At 44.5% G+C, this 17,003-nt stretch overlaps 1 protein-coding gene and 1 long non-coding RNA gene across 5 annotated transcripts in view; one reads left to right on the forward strand and one right to left on the reverse strand.

Moving 5' to 3' along the window:
• The window catches only part of ARHGEF10 (Rho guanine nucleotide exchange factor 10), a 110,363-nt gene that overhangs the window by 41,457 nt on the left and 51,903 nt on the right, over positions 1-17,003 (reverse strand). For all 4 annotated transcript variants that reach the window (XM_077309355.1, XM_077309345.1, XM_077309335.1 and 1 more), the window contains 3 exons: positions 16,804-16,974; positions 14,635-14,780; positions 10,226-10,398 (listed from right to left, as the gene is read on the reverse strand). In XM_077309355.1, the coding sequence (XP_077165470.1) occupies positions 10,226-10,398; positions 14,635-14,780; positions 16,804-16,974 (490 nt within the window). The remainder of the gene's footprint in view (positions 1-10,225; positions 10,399-14,634; positions 14,781-16,803; positions 16,975-17,003) is intronic.
• The window catches only part of LOC143823241 (uncharacterized), a 28,375-nt gene that overhangs the window by 5,079 nt on the left and 6,293 nt on the right, over positions 1-17,003 (forward strand). The window contains exon 2 of the long non-coding RNA XR_013226424.1: positions 1,656-1,763. This is a non-coding gene — a long non-coding RNA (uncharacterized LOC143823241). The remainder of the gene's footprint in view (positions 1-1,655; positions 1,764-17,003) is intronic.

Here is a 17,003-nt window from a genome sequence, read left to right on the forward strand (position 1 = left end):
GAGGGGCTGGTGTAATGTTGAGAAGCACTGAGGGGCTTCTGATTGGCCCCTACTGGGAGAGCCCTCCCCCACTAGGGGCCAGTCAGAAGCTCTTCCCCACTCCTCCTCCACCTCCCACTTCAACTACGTAGAGCTGGCAGGAGGTAAGCTGAGCACCTCCACAACCAGCCAGCATGCCTCCTCACCAATGGGGACTGTGCAGACTGGCTCCCTCCTCCACAGAACCTGCACCAGTGTCTACCACCTCTTCCCTGCCTCCTCACTTCTGGCAGGGGCTGCAAGGACCGTCCACCTCCTCTGTGGACACTCAACCAGCTTTCCTGGCACTCACTGTGGATGAGGAGGTGTCCGAGGAATGTGGGCTCTCCACGCAGGATGTGGTTGCTCTTCCCATCCTCCAGTGGAAGGGAACATGCCTGTCCGCACCTCCTCTGAGGGTGCCCTGCCACTGTTTGCCACCTCCTTGCCGCTGGAGGACAAGAAGCCACCACATCCTCCATCCCGCTCTTGCTGCTCCCTCCAATCTCACACCATAGAGCTGGAGGGAGGCTGCCGCCAGCTCCCAACCCACTTTTAAAGCAGGCTTCATCTCTAGTTTATTATAAAGGATAAGAAGAAAGTAAGTAAGAAATAAAGAAACTGTGCAGATTGCCAGTGCCCAGGGAGTGCAGCTTTTGGCTTTATTATGCAGTTTCTCCCTCTCCCGAAAGCAAACTACCCACAAAACCTCAATATCTTTCATTTCTTCATTAATGGGCCAATGGACACCTTCAATGCAGTCAGCTGGGTGATCTTGGGCTAGTCACAGTTCTCTCAGAGCTCTCTCAGCCTCACCTACATCACAGGGTATCTTGTTGTGGGGAGAGAAAGGAAAGGCGACTGAATGCCACTTTGAGACTCCTTCAAGGAGTGAAAAGTAGGGTACAAAAACATTCCAGTTCTCAATCTAAAAATAACCTCTTGATTCTTGGGCAATGCCATCTACTTTATTTGTGGTATCACATATAGCAAAATGGGAAAAGCCCCTTTTTGTTACAGAATGCCTTGCTTCAGTCTCTAAAAAAAGTAAACCAAAATTCTTCTTAGGCTTAAGCTAGAGAGAACGGAAAGCTTCAGTCCTGTTTTAACTGTCTGTCTCTGGTTCTCCAGTTCTGAAGATGCATTATTAATGTCAAAGCCTGTGATAAAGCAAATGAGGATTATTTTTAGCTCTTGCTGCTCTATAAACTTCCTGCACATTTTGTTATGTAAGTGAGGCTCTTTACAGCTGTACCACCCCTTCAACAATAGTCATTTTATTTGTCTTTTGCTTTACTTAGAAGCGCTGTTGCTGTTACCATGGCTACCTCTGAAAGCTTCCCCTCCCCACCTCCTTCAGACAACGTTTCAACCATAATTGGGAGTTAATATGCAGGAAAATAGGACTGTATTAACTTTATTTTATTTTATTGGAGCAGGAGTAGTCAAATTGCGGCCCTCCAGATGTCCATGGACTACAATTCCCATGAGCCCCTGCCAGCATTCGCTGGCAGGGGCTCATGGGAATTGTAGTCCATGGACATCTGGAGGGCCGCATTTTCACTACCCCTGTTCTAGAGCTTGCTTGCCATGATAGATCTAATTCAGCTCATTAATTGTATTTACAATAAATACAGGATTTTTAATTGGAGATATAGATGAATATCCAAACAAGCCTGGGATCAAGGAAGAAGGTTTTAATCTACACGCACCCAATTTTTCAACACTATGTGAAGAATTAAAAGGTAAGCGTGATTCAAATTGTGTGACTGAAGTAAATACAATTTAAAATACAGCGAGTCAGAATTAAAAGTGTTAAAAGACCGACATAAATGCAGACAAGGAAAGATTAGCACTGACTCACTCTCTGCAATTCTGTAAAACTCTTCCGCAATCCAGCAAAACTGGCAAGGTACAACAGTGAATCTAAAGCAAACTTTCTAAGAAAACAAATTGTGCTCCCCGCAAACATGATAACGTTGCACGTTGAAAGCCTCCTTCCCTCCTTCGCTTTCAAGTCGATGCTATGCAAATCAACACTACCCACAGCCAAGGATCTGCTGGTTTCCCCTGCAATTGTGCAATTCATAGGAAAGGGGCATGTCAGCATTAACTGTTCCTCCTGGAGCACTGCCACAGGAAAGAGATGTTTGCAAGTAGAGGGGGGAAGCAGTTAACCTTCTTTCTTGGTCAGTACCAGACAACAGGCTTATGCACTGTGTAAGAGTTTATGCACTGGAATCAGGCATACAAAAGTTTTACACATAAGAGCCCTGCTGGATCAGAGCAATAGTTGGATCTAGGCCCGCATCCTGTCTCACACAGCAACCAACAAAAGGGAATCCAGGCTGAGATTTTCCCATGAGGCTGCCCCCCATCTCTGGGATTCTTAATGCCACGTGGAACACCGGTGATGATTCCTTAACTCAAACAGCACTACTGGTTTAGATGAGAGGAGGAAATACCAATCTGTGGGTCAGGTGAGAAATTTCCATATGCCCAGCAGAAAAATCCTTTGGTGCTTTTCACAAATCACCTTTGGACAGTGTTAGGAAGCAAATCTGAAGAATGGGTGTGTCCAACATGGTATTACCTATATATATATTTACTAGTAAATAAGACCGCTGCAGGTTTAATGCAGCGGGCGCTAGCGGGGATTCGGCGGGGGCAGCGCTGGAGTGGAGTCGGTGAGCGGGCGAGTGTGCGAGCAGCGAGTTGAGTCGGGCGTGGCGCGGATCGTCGACCCCCCCCACACACATCGCTGGGTACCTGGGGCCGCAGACTGTGTTGTTGTCAAGGTGCTCGTGAACTCGCTTGTGTTAATCCGTGGAGATGTGCAGGCTGCACCGAGGTCCCTCTCCTCTCCGCGGCCTTGGCTTTGTTTCCAAGTAGACCGAACCGCAGGAGACTCAAGCGGAAACCAAGATGTCTTTTTGTTCTGTGGGGGGGGGGGTCCCGTGATAACAGTTTGGTTTGCCCGTTTAAATGTAGCCGTTCTCCCTGCAAATGCAGCAATGGGCAGCTCTAAGCAGCCGTCTCCTGGGAAGAAGAATCGCTGCAAGCTGTTGAGAACAGGGTTGGTTTCCCGTTGGACCATGGCTTGTCGCCGCGGCGGCAACACCGGCTCCTGACAACAGAGTATGCGATGAGGACGTGGTGCACTTGTAGGGGTGCGGGGCAGAGGCCGGCGGTGTAGCGGCAGGCGCAGCCGCGGCTGTGCGGGGCGCTCTCGCCCCATGTGAGACAGCTCGAGGCATGGCTGAGGCGGCGGCAGCGATGCGGCGGCTGGGCGTCAGAGGGCGCGGTGCAAGGCCGCGACTGGGCGGGCGGAGCACCATCGAGGAAATGGCTGCGGGCGGTCGGACGCAGTCAAGGTGGAAGGTGGATGGATCGATTAGTCAGTCCAGCGGGAAGGGACTAATTGCGAGCTGCGCTGTGTACAGCTCGCAATTGGTCCGTTGCTGCTGGACTGACTATCAGAGGGCCCAATTGGCAGCTGCTTTGTGCCTGCCGATTGGGCCCTCTGATTGTCAGTCCTGGGGAAGGGGACTATGGGCACCCTTTCTCATCACGGACAGGGCCCGCATTGGGGGCCCTTACTGAAATATTTAATCCGCTCCGCTAGAAGCGGGTTAAAAATAGCAGTGCTCTGATTAGGCATTGGTAATAATAACAGCTAGAAGGACCTTTCCCCTTCAGTGTCGATGCTAAATGCAGATGGGATGCTCTTACTCTTAGCTACTTCTCTCATTATGTTATCACAGGAAATGAGAAGCGGAGGAAGTTTATGGCAAAGAGTTTTCTCAGTCCTCTCTCACACAGCCCTTAATTGCCTACTAAAGTATGGTGTAGTGGTTAAGAGCACCGGCTTTTAATCTGTTTGATTCCCCATTCATCCACATGAAACCAAAGCTCTCTTAGCCCCACCTAGCTCACAGGATGTCTTTTGTGGGGGGAGGAAAGGGAAGGCTATTGTAAGCCACTTTGAGGCTCCTTCTGGTAGAGAAAAGCTGCATATAAGGACTAACTCTTCTTCTTCTGATGTAGTCTGGCAAGGCATGGGCCTCATCTACGGTTACCAACTCTGTCTTGGAAAATTCCTGAAGATTTGGGCACACTACCTAGGGAGAGACTTCAGTTTTTCCTAGACTCTATGATTATTGCCTGTTTAGAAATGATTCGTGACTCTCCAGTCCCTAAAGAGTCTTACAGTTCAAGCAGCTTAACCAGTCTTAAATAGCACACTCTTCTTAGCAGGATTAATATTTGGCATTCTCCAAAGCTCTTCCCCAGTTCCTTCAACCCCACTGCTGTCAATGGATACTAAAGGCAGCCTAATTCCTATTTTAGTACATCCATAACGTTACTTAAGACAGCCTGTGATCACAGGGTGAGATTGTAAGTAAAGACAAAAAACTGGAAGCACACAACTGCAAAATGTAGACTGCAAAAATAATTCACTTAGAATATTTAGAATTTACTAATTTGGAAAACTTTTACTCCACTTCTCTAGGACTCTGCACATGATGGCTAACAGAATAATAATATCAAAACAGAACAAGAAAATATATATTATTTAAAATCTAGCATCAGGGGGGACAATCTAGCACAGCATAAAAACATACACCTTTTTAAAAAGTCAGGAAGCTTAAAATAAGTTTCTAGACTTATTGCGTTTTGAAATATCAGCCCCTTTGTAAGGCAAGATATTGACTGGAGAAGGAGGAGGAGGAGTTGGATTTTATACCCCACTTTTCACCACCAGAATCCTCAAAGCACCTCCCCTTCTCCCCACAACAGACACCCTGTGAGGAAGGTGAGGCTGAGAGAGCTCTGAGAGAAACTGTTATATAAGAACAGCTTCTAACAGGACCGTGATTAGGCCAAGTTCACCCAGCTGGCCGCACATGAAACCCTGGAGGTTCTTGACGGTCATGGAAGGGTTTCCTGAATGGGTGGGAGTTCATTTTTTATATATTTTTTTACATTTGTTACACATTTATTAGGTGATATGACCATATATGGGCATGTCGATCCATGCCCCCCCCCATGGTCAGTGATGGGCCTGGAGGAGGTACGAAGGGGAGAGTGGGCATGTACACAGCTATGTTTCCCAACCATATTCTGGATGACTGCATCACTTCTGGGGTTTCTTGAAGCCTGAACAATGTTTCAGAGGTTTCTCAGCAGTAAAAATAGTCGAGAAAGGCTTCCCTAGAGAAAATAGCAACTTTGGAAGGTGGACTGTATGGCATTATACCCTGCTGAAGTCCCTTTCCAAACTCTCTGCTCCTCAGACTCCACCTCCAAAATCTCCAGGAGTTTCCCAACTTGGAGCTGGCAATCCTATGGGTTTGTGCATTCATTGCTGTTAGCTAAATAAAAGGGGAGGAAACTCCTTGTAATAAAAAATGCAGAACTACTCTAAAGATCGTAGAGGGAAGGTGGAACAGCCAAATCAGCACAGTAGGGTAACAACTCTTGCCAAAACAGAGAACATAATAAAAAATGTTCTTTCTTCTTCTTCATTCATAAGAATGTAATGTATTAAAGTCAATACTATAAGATGTATAAACATCCTGCCAGACTGATCTCGACCAGTCAATCTTCAAACCCTTCATTCTCTTAAATCCAATTATCACAACTTCATGCCTTCACAACTTCTCTCAGAGCTGTATAAGGTATAAAAAGGGGACGATCTTTCATACAAGAACAAAAAAATGGAAAGAAGCTATTATTTATTTTGTTCATATCCCGCCTTTCTACCGAAGGGGGACTCGTGGGCTCCTCCCCCCAAATTCAGCCTAACATCCACAAAAAACCACACCTCCACTAATGACATCTGGCATGGAGCCATGGAGGCTCATCAGGTGACCCTGGGCCAATCTCAATATTTAAGCTTAAGATACCACTCAAGGTTGCCAGATAATAAGGTGGAAGAAGGGAGAATACTATGAAAAAAAAAATAGGTCCCAATCGGAGAAAAACAGGTATAAATAAAAATAAACATTAAATAAAAAATATTATGCCATAATGTTACCTACAAGGGCACCCCGATATAGGCCTATTATGCACGGCCGCCGAAACCGCAATTTCAGGTCACATAGAAAACGCGGAGGGGGAAGACACGAAGCAAACCGCTTACGCACGGGACGCAATAGCGGCAAAACCCAGAGTAACCGATTATGCACACGGTGACACATGGGCAGCCCTAAGTAGCCGTCTCCTGGGAAATCTGGTTGCACCCCGGTCGCCCGGAAGCTGCGCTTTCTTCCACGTTTCGCTAACGCAGCTTTTTCGGTGGCATGCACTGAATTTGCGGCTGGTTGCAGCCGGTGCCATGCGTTATCGGTGATTTTAGTCGCCGCCATTCCGCCCCGAATGCGCACCTTTCCCTCCGTGCATAATGGAACATAGAGAATACTGCAGTAATCCAGCCTCAATGTTACAGAAACATGGATCAATGTGGCAAGGTCAACAGAATCAACACCTTTCAAAATCAGATGCATACTATAGGAAGCACTCCTGGAAATGCCGCCAGCCTGGTTCTCAGGGAGCAAGACTGAATCCAGAGGCACTCAAGGGTACTTCAGTTGACTGAACAAGGTCAACCTGACCTTACCCAGCCTGATTAGATCAGTCTCCTCAAGGGTATCTACCTTCCAAACCAACACCATCTCTATTCAGTACATTGTCAATTTATCCTCCCATCAAGCAAACACTCTTAAAGGCAGCACATTCTTAAAAGTAGGTCCTGCATTTTCAGAAGGGCAGATGGACAATCAGCAATTGCCCTTCAGTGCCACCACCAGCAAACGCATCAGTCTCCTCCACAAGTACTCCTATCTCTTCAGCGACCAGACTTCATTCATCACAACTGTTAAGAGGGAAAGAATGTTTATAAACCTTGCGGCAGGATATTGCACCTTGCTCTTCTCCCTTCCTTCTTTCATGGAGAAACTCCAGTTATACATGATATACAAATGCAGGCACGCAGGCTAACCAGAGTTACTCTGCTACATACACAAGAGCTAGGATCCTACAGCAACAATCAAGCTAGAATACTTGTTAGTGGGGGGGCAATTAAGTGCCAATTCACAAGTTACAAAGTCCTTGTGATCCCCCTTATGTCCTGTTGATCAGGTATATGCAGGACAGGAAACTTAAGCCTCCCTGCCATCTTCCCAACCTGAAATGGCCCTGGAGATCCACTGTTAACTCCACTGGGTAACCATTATGTTCTGATGGCCTATATATATACATTGCTCCAGGAAGGCAAAAAGAAAAAAGCTCCTATGTCCATTTCAAATGGGAAAACATTTTTTGTGGGAGGCTTTAACTCTTCTCTCTATGTATGCCTGAGAATTAATCTGAGTACAGATCACTCGGAACATGTCTGCTGACATGACACATGGTGAACTGAGGATTTTTGTAATATCTCAGTTGTCCCAAACTGCAGCTAACCTGCAAGCCTGTATAATTACATCACAACATGGTCATTTTGGTTGGTCTCTTGGAGCAAGAGTGGGAGGAAGAAGACACATGCAATAAGCCCAGTTTGCACAAATCTTCCTGCAACTATACATGACATCTCAATGCAAAGGTCGGCATGTGATATCTGGAAAGCAAGTCTGACCAAGTAGGTTCTGTGTCACAAAAAAGCTGAAGCCACAATAACTGTGGTTCTCTTTAAGGTGCTATGAGATTGTTTTTGTTGCTGCAATGGACTGCTATAGGTACCCCATAGAATAAACACGATTGCTATTTAAACCACTCTTATGGCATCTGTCTGCTATGATCTCCAGGGTCACTTCAGACATTCACCGAATCATCTGCAGTACTGCAAAGGATACATGAATGATTCTCAGTTACTCTTTTCCCTCCTCCAATGTAACGTGCAAAACAGCACATTACACATGTTCCCTTTAGAAAGAGACGGAAGCTTCACAATGCGCTGCTCAAAAACATGCTAAATGAAAGCATGAGTCACCGTCTCTGAGAACATCTGAAGCTGCCCCCTCAGTAGCTAATGAGTACTAATGATAAACCAGGTTAGATTTTAAGAACTGGGAGACGTGTTTAGGATTGGAAAGGAATGCTTATTCTATTTTCAGAGAGAGCAAAACATTTTTCACCTTCTCTGAAAGAGTTTTGAGATATCTATTCTTCACCTTTGTTCTTACAATCAGAATCCAGAGGACATATTCCAACAGGGAATTGGGGGGGGGGGGGGGGAGAGACACCCAGGCTAAAGATGTCAAAAGATTCTGGGCCTTGTTCAACGGAGGAAGTGTTACCATTTTCAAGACCATTTACAGATCATGTTTCTGAAGGAGTGTAAAAGTCAGGCTGAATTTGCATGAAATCCAGATGGCGTGTTTACACCTAAAAATAAGAACCACAAAGGCCACACTTAAAATCAGAGTCCAGTAGCACCTTTAAGACCAACAAAGATTTATTCAAGGCGTGAGCTTTCAAGTGCAAGCACCTTTCCTCAGACTGTGATCTTCTTACGCCTTGAATAAATCTTTGTTGGTCTTAAAGGTGCTACTGGACTCTGATTTCATTGTGCTACTTCAGACCAACACAGCTACTCATTTGAAAAGCCACACTTGATATTGTTAGTCATTTTTGTGAAGAGGCATCCCAAAATGTGTGGAAGACTCTTCCAGCCATATTAAAAAGGAAATGCAGAATGCATACAAGTCATATAAAAACATGCATGCTTAATCTGATGACATTGATAAAGGCCTTGCGGGGGGCATCTCATTTCCCCTCCTCAACAATTTCCTTCCCCCCCTTTCCTGAAGTCTTTTTTTTCTCCTTCTATGGTTGTCATCCTAGAGATCTCTCAGATTCACAATCACCCCTCCTCTCATGACTTTTTCAAATGTCCCTGTAGCCATGGATTAAATATGCGGGCATGGAACCACAAAGAGAATACATTTACAGAAGAGATTTCTAACACCATTCCCTTTCTGGTACTCCTCTGTACCTCATCCAACACAGCTTATGAATATCACAGGGAACTGGACGCTGCAACAAGAGGATGAAATCATCAGAAATTCTTTCAGCACATGCACACACCCAGACATACAAATCCACACACAATGGGAGAAGACCTGGCTCCACTTGTGTAACGTGTTCTTATACCCCTATTGAACCGTTAATTCCTTGTGGTATCTCCAACCAAGAAAATAGAAATTGCCCAAAATCATAACAGAAATAAATCACAACCAAAACGGGTTCCTAGGTAAATTATATCCCATTTTCCCAAACATCCTCAGTGATTGTGATCCTTCATAATGTTTTCGCTGCTCCATATTAATTATCACTTGGGCTCTCTGCTAATCATACTTTTTGGGTCCTAGCAAATTATGATCACAATCACTGAGGAAATTTGGGAAAACAGGATATAATTTACCTAGGAAGCCATTTTGGTTGTGATTTATGTTATGATTTTGGATGATTTACAAGGTTTTGAATCATTATAAAAAGAAGAAACCAAAAGATCCATTATTGATTTGGAATAACCTGTTCTTATGCCAGAGCACAGGCAGGGATTTATTTTTTATGATTTCCCTCTTGCCACAGCCTGTAATGCCTCATTCAATTTATGAGGGTCAGCTAATTTTCAGGAGCAGCTTTTTGAAATGAATGGAGTTGGCTAAGAAGGTAGAAAATATTTTTGGCAGGCGACATTTTTTAAAACATCAATGGTGGGTATAGGGATTCAGAAATGAGTTCCCACCACAATTACTCCTTGGAGACTTTCAACTATAGCTTTCAATCCCAGCCTGGATAAATAATTTATAGACTTTATGCTATGAATACAACAAAACAGAGGAAGAGATCTTAAATGATCACACCTTTAAACAGTAAAGTCCATAGATCAAGATGGGAAGCCGTGTTAGACCGCTTGTATCAGTAGAAAAGAGAAAGAGTTCTGAAAGCACCTTCAACGCTAACAAAAATTGTGACAGGGCATGAGCTGGAGGAAGAAGATTTATGTGATCTGAAGAGAAACCAGAGCTTTCTCCACAAATTTTGTTAGTCTTTAAGGTGCTACTTGACTCTTACTCCTTTCTACCAGTAAACATTGTATGTTCTGAATATTAAACAATGAGACACCAGAATGACATTGATTAGTATTATAAAGTACTTAGTTTCAGCGTAGCAACAACAAATAAGTTAGGGTGTTACTTACTTGGTTTTGGATTCACAACAATAGTCTCAGAGGAATGTTGTGGGGGGAATCTACAGTTCTCGCCTTGACCATCGTTACTCCCATACTCTATGACTTCCACATGTCCGAGGGGCACACTCCATTTTAGTAAATACCTTTGGCCAGTCACAATGCTGCTGCTTTCATGGGAAGAACTAAAAGGAGGATGCAAAATAGATAAAGGTGTACTATCAACTATTATCTCTTGTGGGCAAGGTATGCTTTCCTTACAACAAACACAGATGAATGTGCCTTCTTCTGAACCAGACCACTGGTCCATCATTGTCCATTCAGATTGGCAGCAGTTCTCCAAGGTCTCAGCTGAAGGTCTTTCTCATCAACTATGACCTGATCCCTTGAATTAGAGATACCAGGGATTGAAATTGGGAGCTTCTGCATGCCTAACTGATATCCTTGAGTCATGGCTCCACCCCAAAAAGTGACAAAACATTGCAGAGGTTTTTTGTGTTCAATTTTTTTTAAGCCATAAAATAAATTGACCGTTTTTCAAACACTTTCTTGAGGAAAAAGATGTTTCAAACTCTTTCTGCAAATTACTTTTTCCTACTTAAAAGGTCAGCATTCTATCACTCAAAACAAAACAAGTTTTGAAACCCTCCCTTTGCTTTCCACATCCTTTGTGGTGCTGTGATTTGAGGAAGCGCCTTGTATAGCTAATCCCAGATCACCAGCAACTATCTATGTGCTATGCAGTTCATGGTCATGCAAACTATTCCCAAATCAAACACACCAAGAAAGGGGACAATAAGGAGGGATAATGCACGTGGAGCTGATTATGTTGTTGTTAGGTGCAAAGTCGTGTCCGACCCACTGCGACCACATGGACAAAGATATCGACACACAAGTTCTACAGGAAAAAAAACCTTGACAAGAAAAAAGTACAAGCATAAGAAGTACAGGAACAACACCCCTTCATTTCATAGACAGCACGATCTGAATTTTCATCTACATGCCTCCCCCCCCGCCACAAGGCAGAAGTCATCATCCTTATTACTGCCAGGATGCTTATTCTTCCCATACACCACGTGTGACTTTAAGTGAATCTGCAGTCACCACGACGGGCACAAATTCTCATGGCTCCTCCTTTCATTCCACATTTCTAATTAGTACATAAAGACAGGCCCTGTTCACTTCAGAATGTCAGAGCCAGAACAGTTGCCATGGGGATGCTGCCAAGAAGAATTTCTTTGCCGAGAGCAACCCAGCCAGACCACAGCATTTGCAAATATTTGCCACCTACGCCATGATGCAACCTGTCAGCTTCATTCCCAAGGGAGCATGGAACACACATAACTTGCAAAGTGTGTGGGTCAGGCAAGGATCACCCGCCATTAGGGAGCCCTTCTCAATGCACAGTTCGCACACACTGGAACGTGTGCTGCACTTCCCAAGGCCCTAGTGTCGCCCGGCTGGGTATTTTATTCACAATACGCTCAATTATTAGTCAGTAATGCTTTGGCAACCGAAGGAAGGTTGGCAACCTAAGGAAGGAACACCCTACACACAATAGGAGGGAAGCTAGATACAAGGCTGTCCAATTATAGTGCTTAGCAGCTCCATTTTACCCCATAACATTCTTACCCAGGTTTTATGAGTCCAACTTACTGAGACCATATAATGCTGTGTTTGCCTTGGTGATGATGCTGAATGGAATTCAAGCACCAAAGTTGACTTTGGAGGGCTTTGCCCTTTGCTTCACTCCCCTTGCGTACACATATAGAAATGCATTTCTAAAGTGATTGCAAGGAACGAGGAAGTGATACATAAATCAAGAAAAAGTTAGTTGGGCAAAGAAGTTCCTGAAGAAACTAGCTTGTATTCCACTGACCATTTCTGGACACAGAAGATGTGGACTGGATCCTCCCAGCAGTCCCTCTCCCATTCTCACCAGCGCTTCAAAGGAAACTAACTCACAGACTTCTTAGAAGGAATTAAAGAAAATTTCTACTAAAAGTAGTCTAAATTTCAATATTATAATTAATATATACAATGTATTATCTAAAAAGGCAGGTTTTTGGGCAGTGATTTAGATCCCAAAAAAGATCTGGTTGAAAAACACAGACATCTGTGAACTTTGGAGACCCAAAGGAATGATAATCCAGTCTCAGGTAATGTTTTATTGGTGTTCTAGCAGAATAAAGGAGGGCTCTGTGGCTGTAGCAGATTCTGAGATAAGGTAAAACTTGCAGCCACATCTAACCTGGAAGATGCGATTGGACGGAAAGCTTGTTTAGAACTTTAGGTTGAAAGGGTAAAGCCCAACACAAGCATCTGGTTGCTTGAGTTTTGAATAATATCAAGACAGCCTGAGCCCACTTATGAGAAAGGACATGACTGGCAACAGGCCTTGGGGGAAATGTTGTGCTCCTTTAGCAGAGGTTTAAAGAGTATCAGGTGATGTTATTTACCTCTGCGCCATGAAAAGCTTCAGCTGTCCATTTCCAACAAGGGACAGAGTCAAGGCCTACAATAACACCCACCGAGGTGGCTGGCTTCACTGCTGGGAGGGGGAGGAGAGTCAGAAGATTGGCTTCTTGCTATAGCAGTGGTCCCCAACCAGCAGCAACTGTGCAATGCCACGCTGAGGTGAGCGTGGCGGCCACTGGAGAGCACCAAAGGTGAGCCGGCGGCAGAGTGGCAGGGACAGCCCATGAGACAGCAGCTGGGGAGGTGGACAAGGAGGAGCCGCAGCCTGGTACTGAATGATCTACAGACCGGTACCGGTCCCAGGACCGAGGGTTGGGGACAGCTGCTATAGATCACACTTGTACATGTGGTAGGGTTTTTGCTTTACGGGAACAGAAGCCCTCCCTACAAGCTTTTTCAGTGTTGCAATATACCGGGGACTCCAGACGCATGTGGGAAAGAGAAAGAAGATACGTAGCTGCATGCAAAACCCTTGTCTGGGCTGCTCTACTGCATCACAATGTAAATACGAGAGCTACTTTGGAATCCTAACCCCATTCAATCTATCAGAAATGTAAAACCGTATAGTATATTATAAGGGGGAGTGTGCAAATGTCAGGAAATCTATAGGAGAGCTGGCAGCTGCATTTGCATCCCCCGGATTAAAACACCAATCATTACAATATTAAACATTGGCAAACAAAAGGGAGTCTTCTTAAAAATCAAACCACAAACCACTCACAGTGGGTTAGACTTCAGCATTAGGAGCTGTGTTTATGCTATGCCAGATTACTGAAATACTGGCAGGGGCCTTCAGAGACTTGGTAAGAGGCTTTTTGCAGCCCACATTTTAGGAAATGATCACTGAATCTTCAGTGTGCAAAACATGTGCTGTGCCACCAAATCTGGAACCCCCACAATATTAATAATCTGATGCCACTGTGGTACATGCCCTTGTAACATATAAATATACTACTGCCACGTGCTGTACTTGGGGCTGCCCTTGAAGGCTGACCAGAAGTTTCAGTAGGTATAGAAGGCAGCAGCCAGAATGCTGACAGAGGAGAGTCATAGGGACCACATATCACTCCAGGCTTCTTTCATCTACAATGGCTCCCAATTTGCTTCCGGATCTTTTGGTCATCTTTGGATACCTGCTCTGAGTGCCCCTACCACCTGTGGCTGAACAAATGGCAACCCGAGAACTGCTTTCTTGGTCATGGTGGGGGAACTCTGAAACTCCTTCACCAGGAGATTCACCTGCCTCCCTCTATTGTGGCCTCACTAGTGGGTGGAGACTTTTTGTTCTGTTTGGCATTCCTTCATTAACTTCTTTAACTTTCCTCGTCATCTGTTTATATGTTTTTATTAATTGTTCTAATGTTTGACACATTTTAATGTTTGCTGCCTTGAGGGTCCTGAGTTGGGTCAGAAGGTAAATAAACAAAATAATGATCTTTCCTTCAAACCTAATTCAGGGTAGATTTTTGCAGATTCCTTCTCAGGAGAGATATTATTTGCAAGAGTGTAATGTCCCTGGCACGCTACACCACTTACTCTTGGAATGTCTTACGTTTGACCTACACCATTGTTCTTTAGCTGAATATTTGAAGAAATTGAGATCTATCTATGTTGGCGAGAGACATTGGATAAAAACTCTACTAATTGTGAAGGACTCAGCAAAAATTGTAAAAGTAGCTAGGTTTCTCTTGGTAATTTTAAATGGAAACCTTTCCATTACTGAATTTGCAACTCTAATTGTTTAAAATTTTTGTTTCTATGCTTTGCCATTCTTATGCCAATAAAGGCACTCTGACGAAATAATACAATTGCAACACTAAGCTATCAAGAGCACCGTTTTTGTAGCTCAAGATGAAAAGTTCCCATCAGCCAGAGGGTGTGCGCACAGGCGCATGCACATCTCTTTTTATCTTGGGCTTTAGAGAATGTGAATGGAACCTTACCGGACATGCACTGTAGCACACATTAATACATCGTTTAGCATGAACAGCCGTCGTTCTTTAGTTTTGACTATTTCCCCTCGGTCGCTATAAACAGTTTCCAGCATGTCGTCAGTTCGTACGAGGTATCTGTTGCCACTGCTAAGTAACTGAAGTATCAAAAAAGAATGTGTTAGCCAATTCACCATATAGCATTCCTACAGCTTTTCCTATACGTCTTCAGAACATTAATGAAGCCATATAAATGGCATGCCATTGTTTTGTTAGCCTTGTTCTGTGGTGCTGAAGACATCACATCGTTTTCATTAAAGGCATTTCTTTATTTGTTTATTGCTCTGGCCATCACCTAGCTTTTTTGCAGAATTGTTTTGAAAACAGAGGGGCTTTCCGCACTCCTTCAAAATTGCACAATGGTTACTAATTGAAATCGCTACAGTTTTGCCGTTATGCACAACGTCGTTGGCAATCTGCCACACACCTGAAACCGATCCGCAAAAAGCGCTTCGTTGTAGCGCTTTCAGGGAAATCCCCAAAAGTGGATTCACCTTCCGGAAAGCGCTACACTCCTGCAACCAATCTGCAACACTAGCGGGAAAGTTCTGTGCGTTACCATTGTTGTGGTTTCTACAAAGTCCCTCCCCCTGGCTCTCTCCTCTGATCTTCCGGCGAAGCAATCGCCATTTTTTTTTCTCCGAGCGAGCGGAGATCAACGCACCAGCGAGCCTCCGTTTAGCCAGTGAGGCTTCCCCAGCTGCAGTCCCTCCCCAGAGCTGTTTAAAGTCACTAAGCACAAACAACAGAGAAGCCCGTTTGCTGATGTATTTTCCCTTTATTTTTCACACTGTTTTCGGCTGAAAATCGCGCCCGGGGGGGATTTTTTTTCCACTCGGGGGGAGCGTGGCAACGAAGAAGCGGCAGCTCAAACACACCTGCCAGCTGGATGGGTCTCTCTGTTGCAACGAAGCAACGCATACTCGTTGCAATGGGTGTTTTTTTTTTTAACCCTTTCTTAAAGGGAAAGGGGCTGGGAGCATGCTAACGGCCGCCCATTGGCTGCTTGACGGCCAGGGGCGGGACGAGCTCGGCAATAGCGCTTCCTTTCTAGCGATTTTTGCCGAGACCAGAAGCCTGTGGGAAACGACAGAAACGCAACTGGATTCCACTACAAAGACAGGTATGCATAACGACGAATTCCACTATTTAAAATGGCGATTTTTCGTTCAGCAAACAATTTGCTACAAGGATCCCGGTGCGGAAAGCCCCAGATTAAAAGAGCAAGCCTCCAACCTTAAAGCCTCTTGAGTGGTCTGTTAACAGGATGTTTTGCCCCAGTGACTTTTCCTTCCTCCTCTCTCTTTCTTTCCTTTGGGCTGGGAACTCAAAAGCCTATTATTACCTCTGCCTTAAGAACATAACACTAAAGTCAGCATCCTGACTAAGAGCATTTAGTTTTATGTCACAAAAAGAAGAGCTCACAGGACATTTGTTAGCCATCCTATATGCTTGTGTTCACAATGGAATTGACATAGCAGCATAGTGGCAGAACAGCATAACCTGACTCTTGCGGCCTGGGAGGTTTCTTACTGCGGGGGGGCTGCGGCCCAGTGCCAGGGCCTTCGCGGCCCAGCACCGGGCCACGGCCCGGTGGTTGGGGACCACCGGTCTACAGCAATACTTTGCAACCAGACTGATTTGTCCACACAGGAAAATTCAGTTGGAAATGATGGCTATAACATAATGATAGTGTAATGCCCAACAATACATGATACAGCCTTGAAATCCAAAATAATTAAAAATCATTAACTTTGGATCGCTGATATTTATGCTGGTTTTCTAAGTCATACTGATTTTTGCAATCCCTGAACTTTAAAATCCACTTTCCTACAACGTTATGAGAAAGGATGAAACGCTTCTCCAGTTTGTATAAAGCTGAAATACATTTGTGCAGGAGACATAGGAAGGACTAGTTAATAATCAGAACAGTTGTGATCCTGAACAATGACTTTATATTGCTGAGATGATTTGTCATTATTCTGAATGGAATAACAGCCCCATAATCTCACATACATACAGCACAAAAAAACCCAAAGCATTCCGCAGCCTCTAACTTCTGCATTCTAAGCCATTTTCTCGATGAGGAAACTAAGAGGGAGCAAACTGTACTGTCCCAACCTTGTTTAGATATCGCTCATTCATGGCCTTTGCGATCTGTTTTATGTCACATCGTTGATCAGCATCTTTCTTCCTTTCATTCAGTTTCTCTGCCAACATCTCAAGCTCTGTGAGAGCCATCTGCAGAGGCAGCCTGTCAGGGTGGCCTTTAGTGGTGTTCTTTAACATGTCCTTAAAACAAAGAGGGGAAAAGAGAAAGG

This window comes from Paroedura picta, chromosome 1, assembly GCF_049243985.1.
Source record: "Paroedura picta isolate Pp20150507F chromosome 1, Ppicta_v3.0, whole genome shotgun sequence".
NCBI classification, from domain to species: Eukaryota; Metazoa; Chordata; class Lepidosauria; order Squamata; family Gekkonidae; genus Paroedura; species Paroedura picta.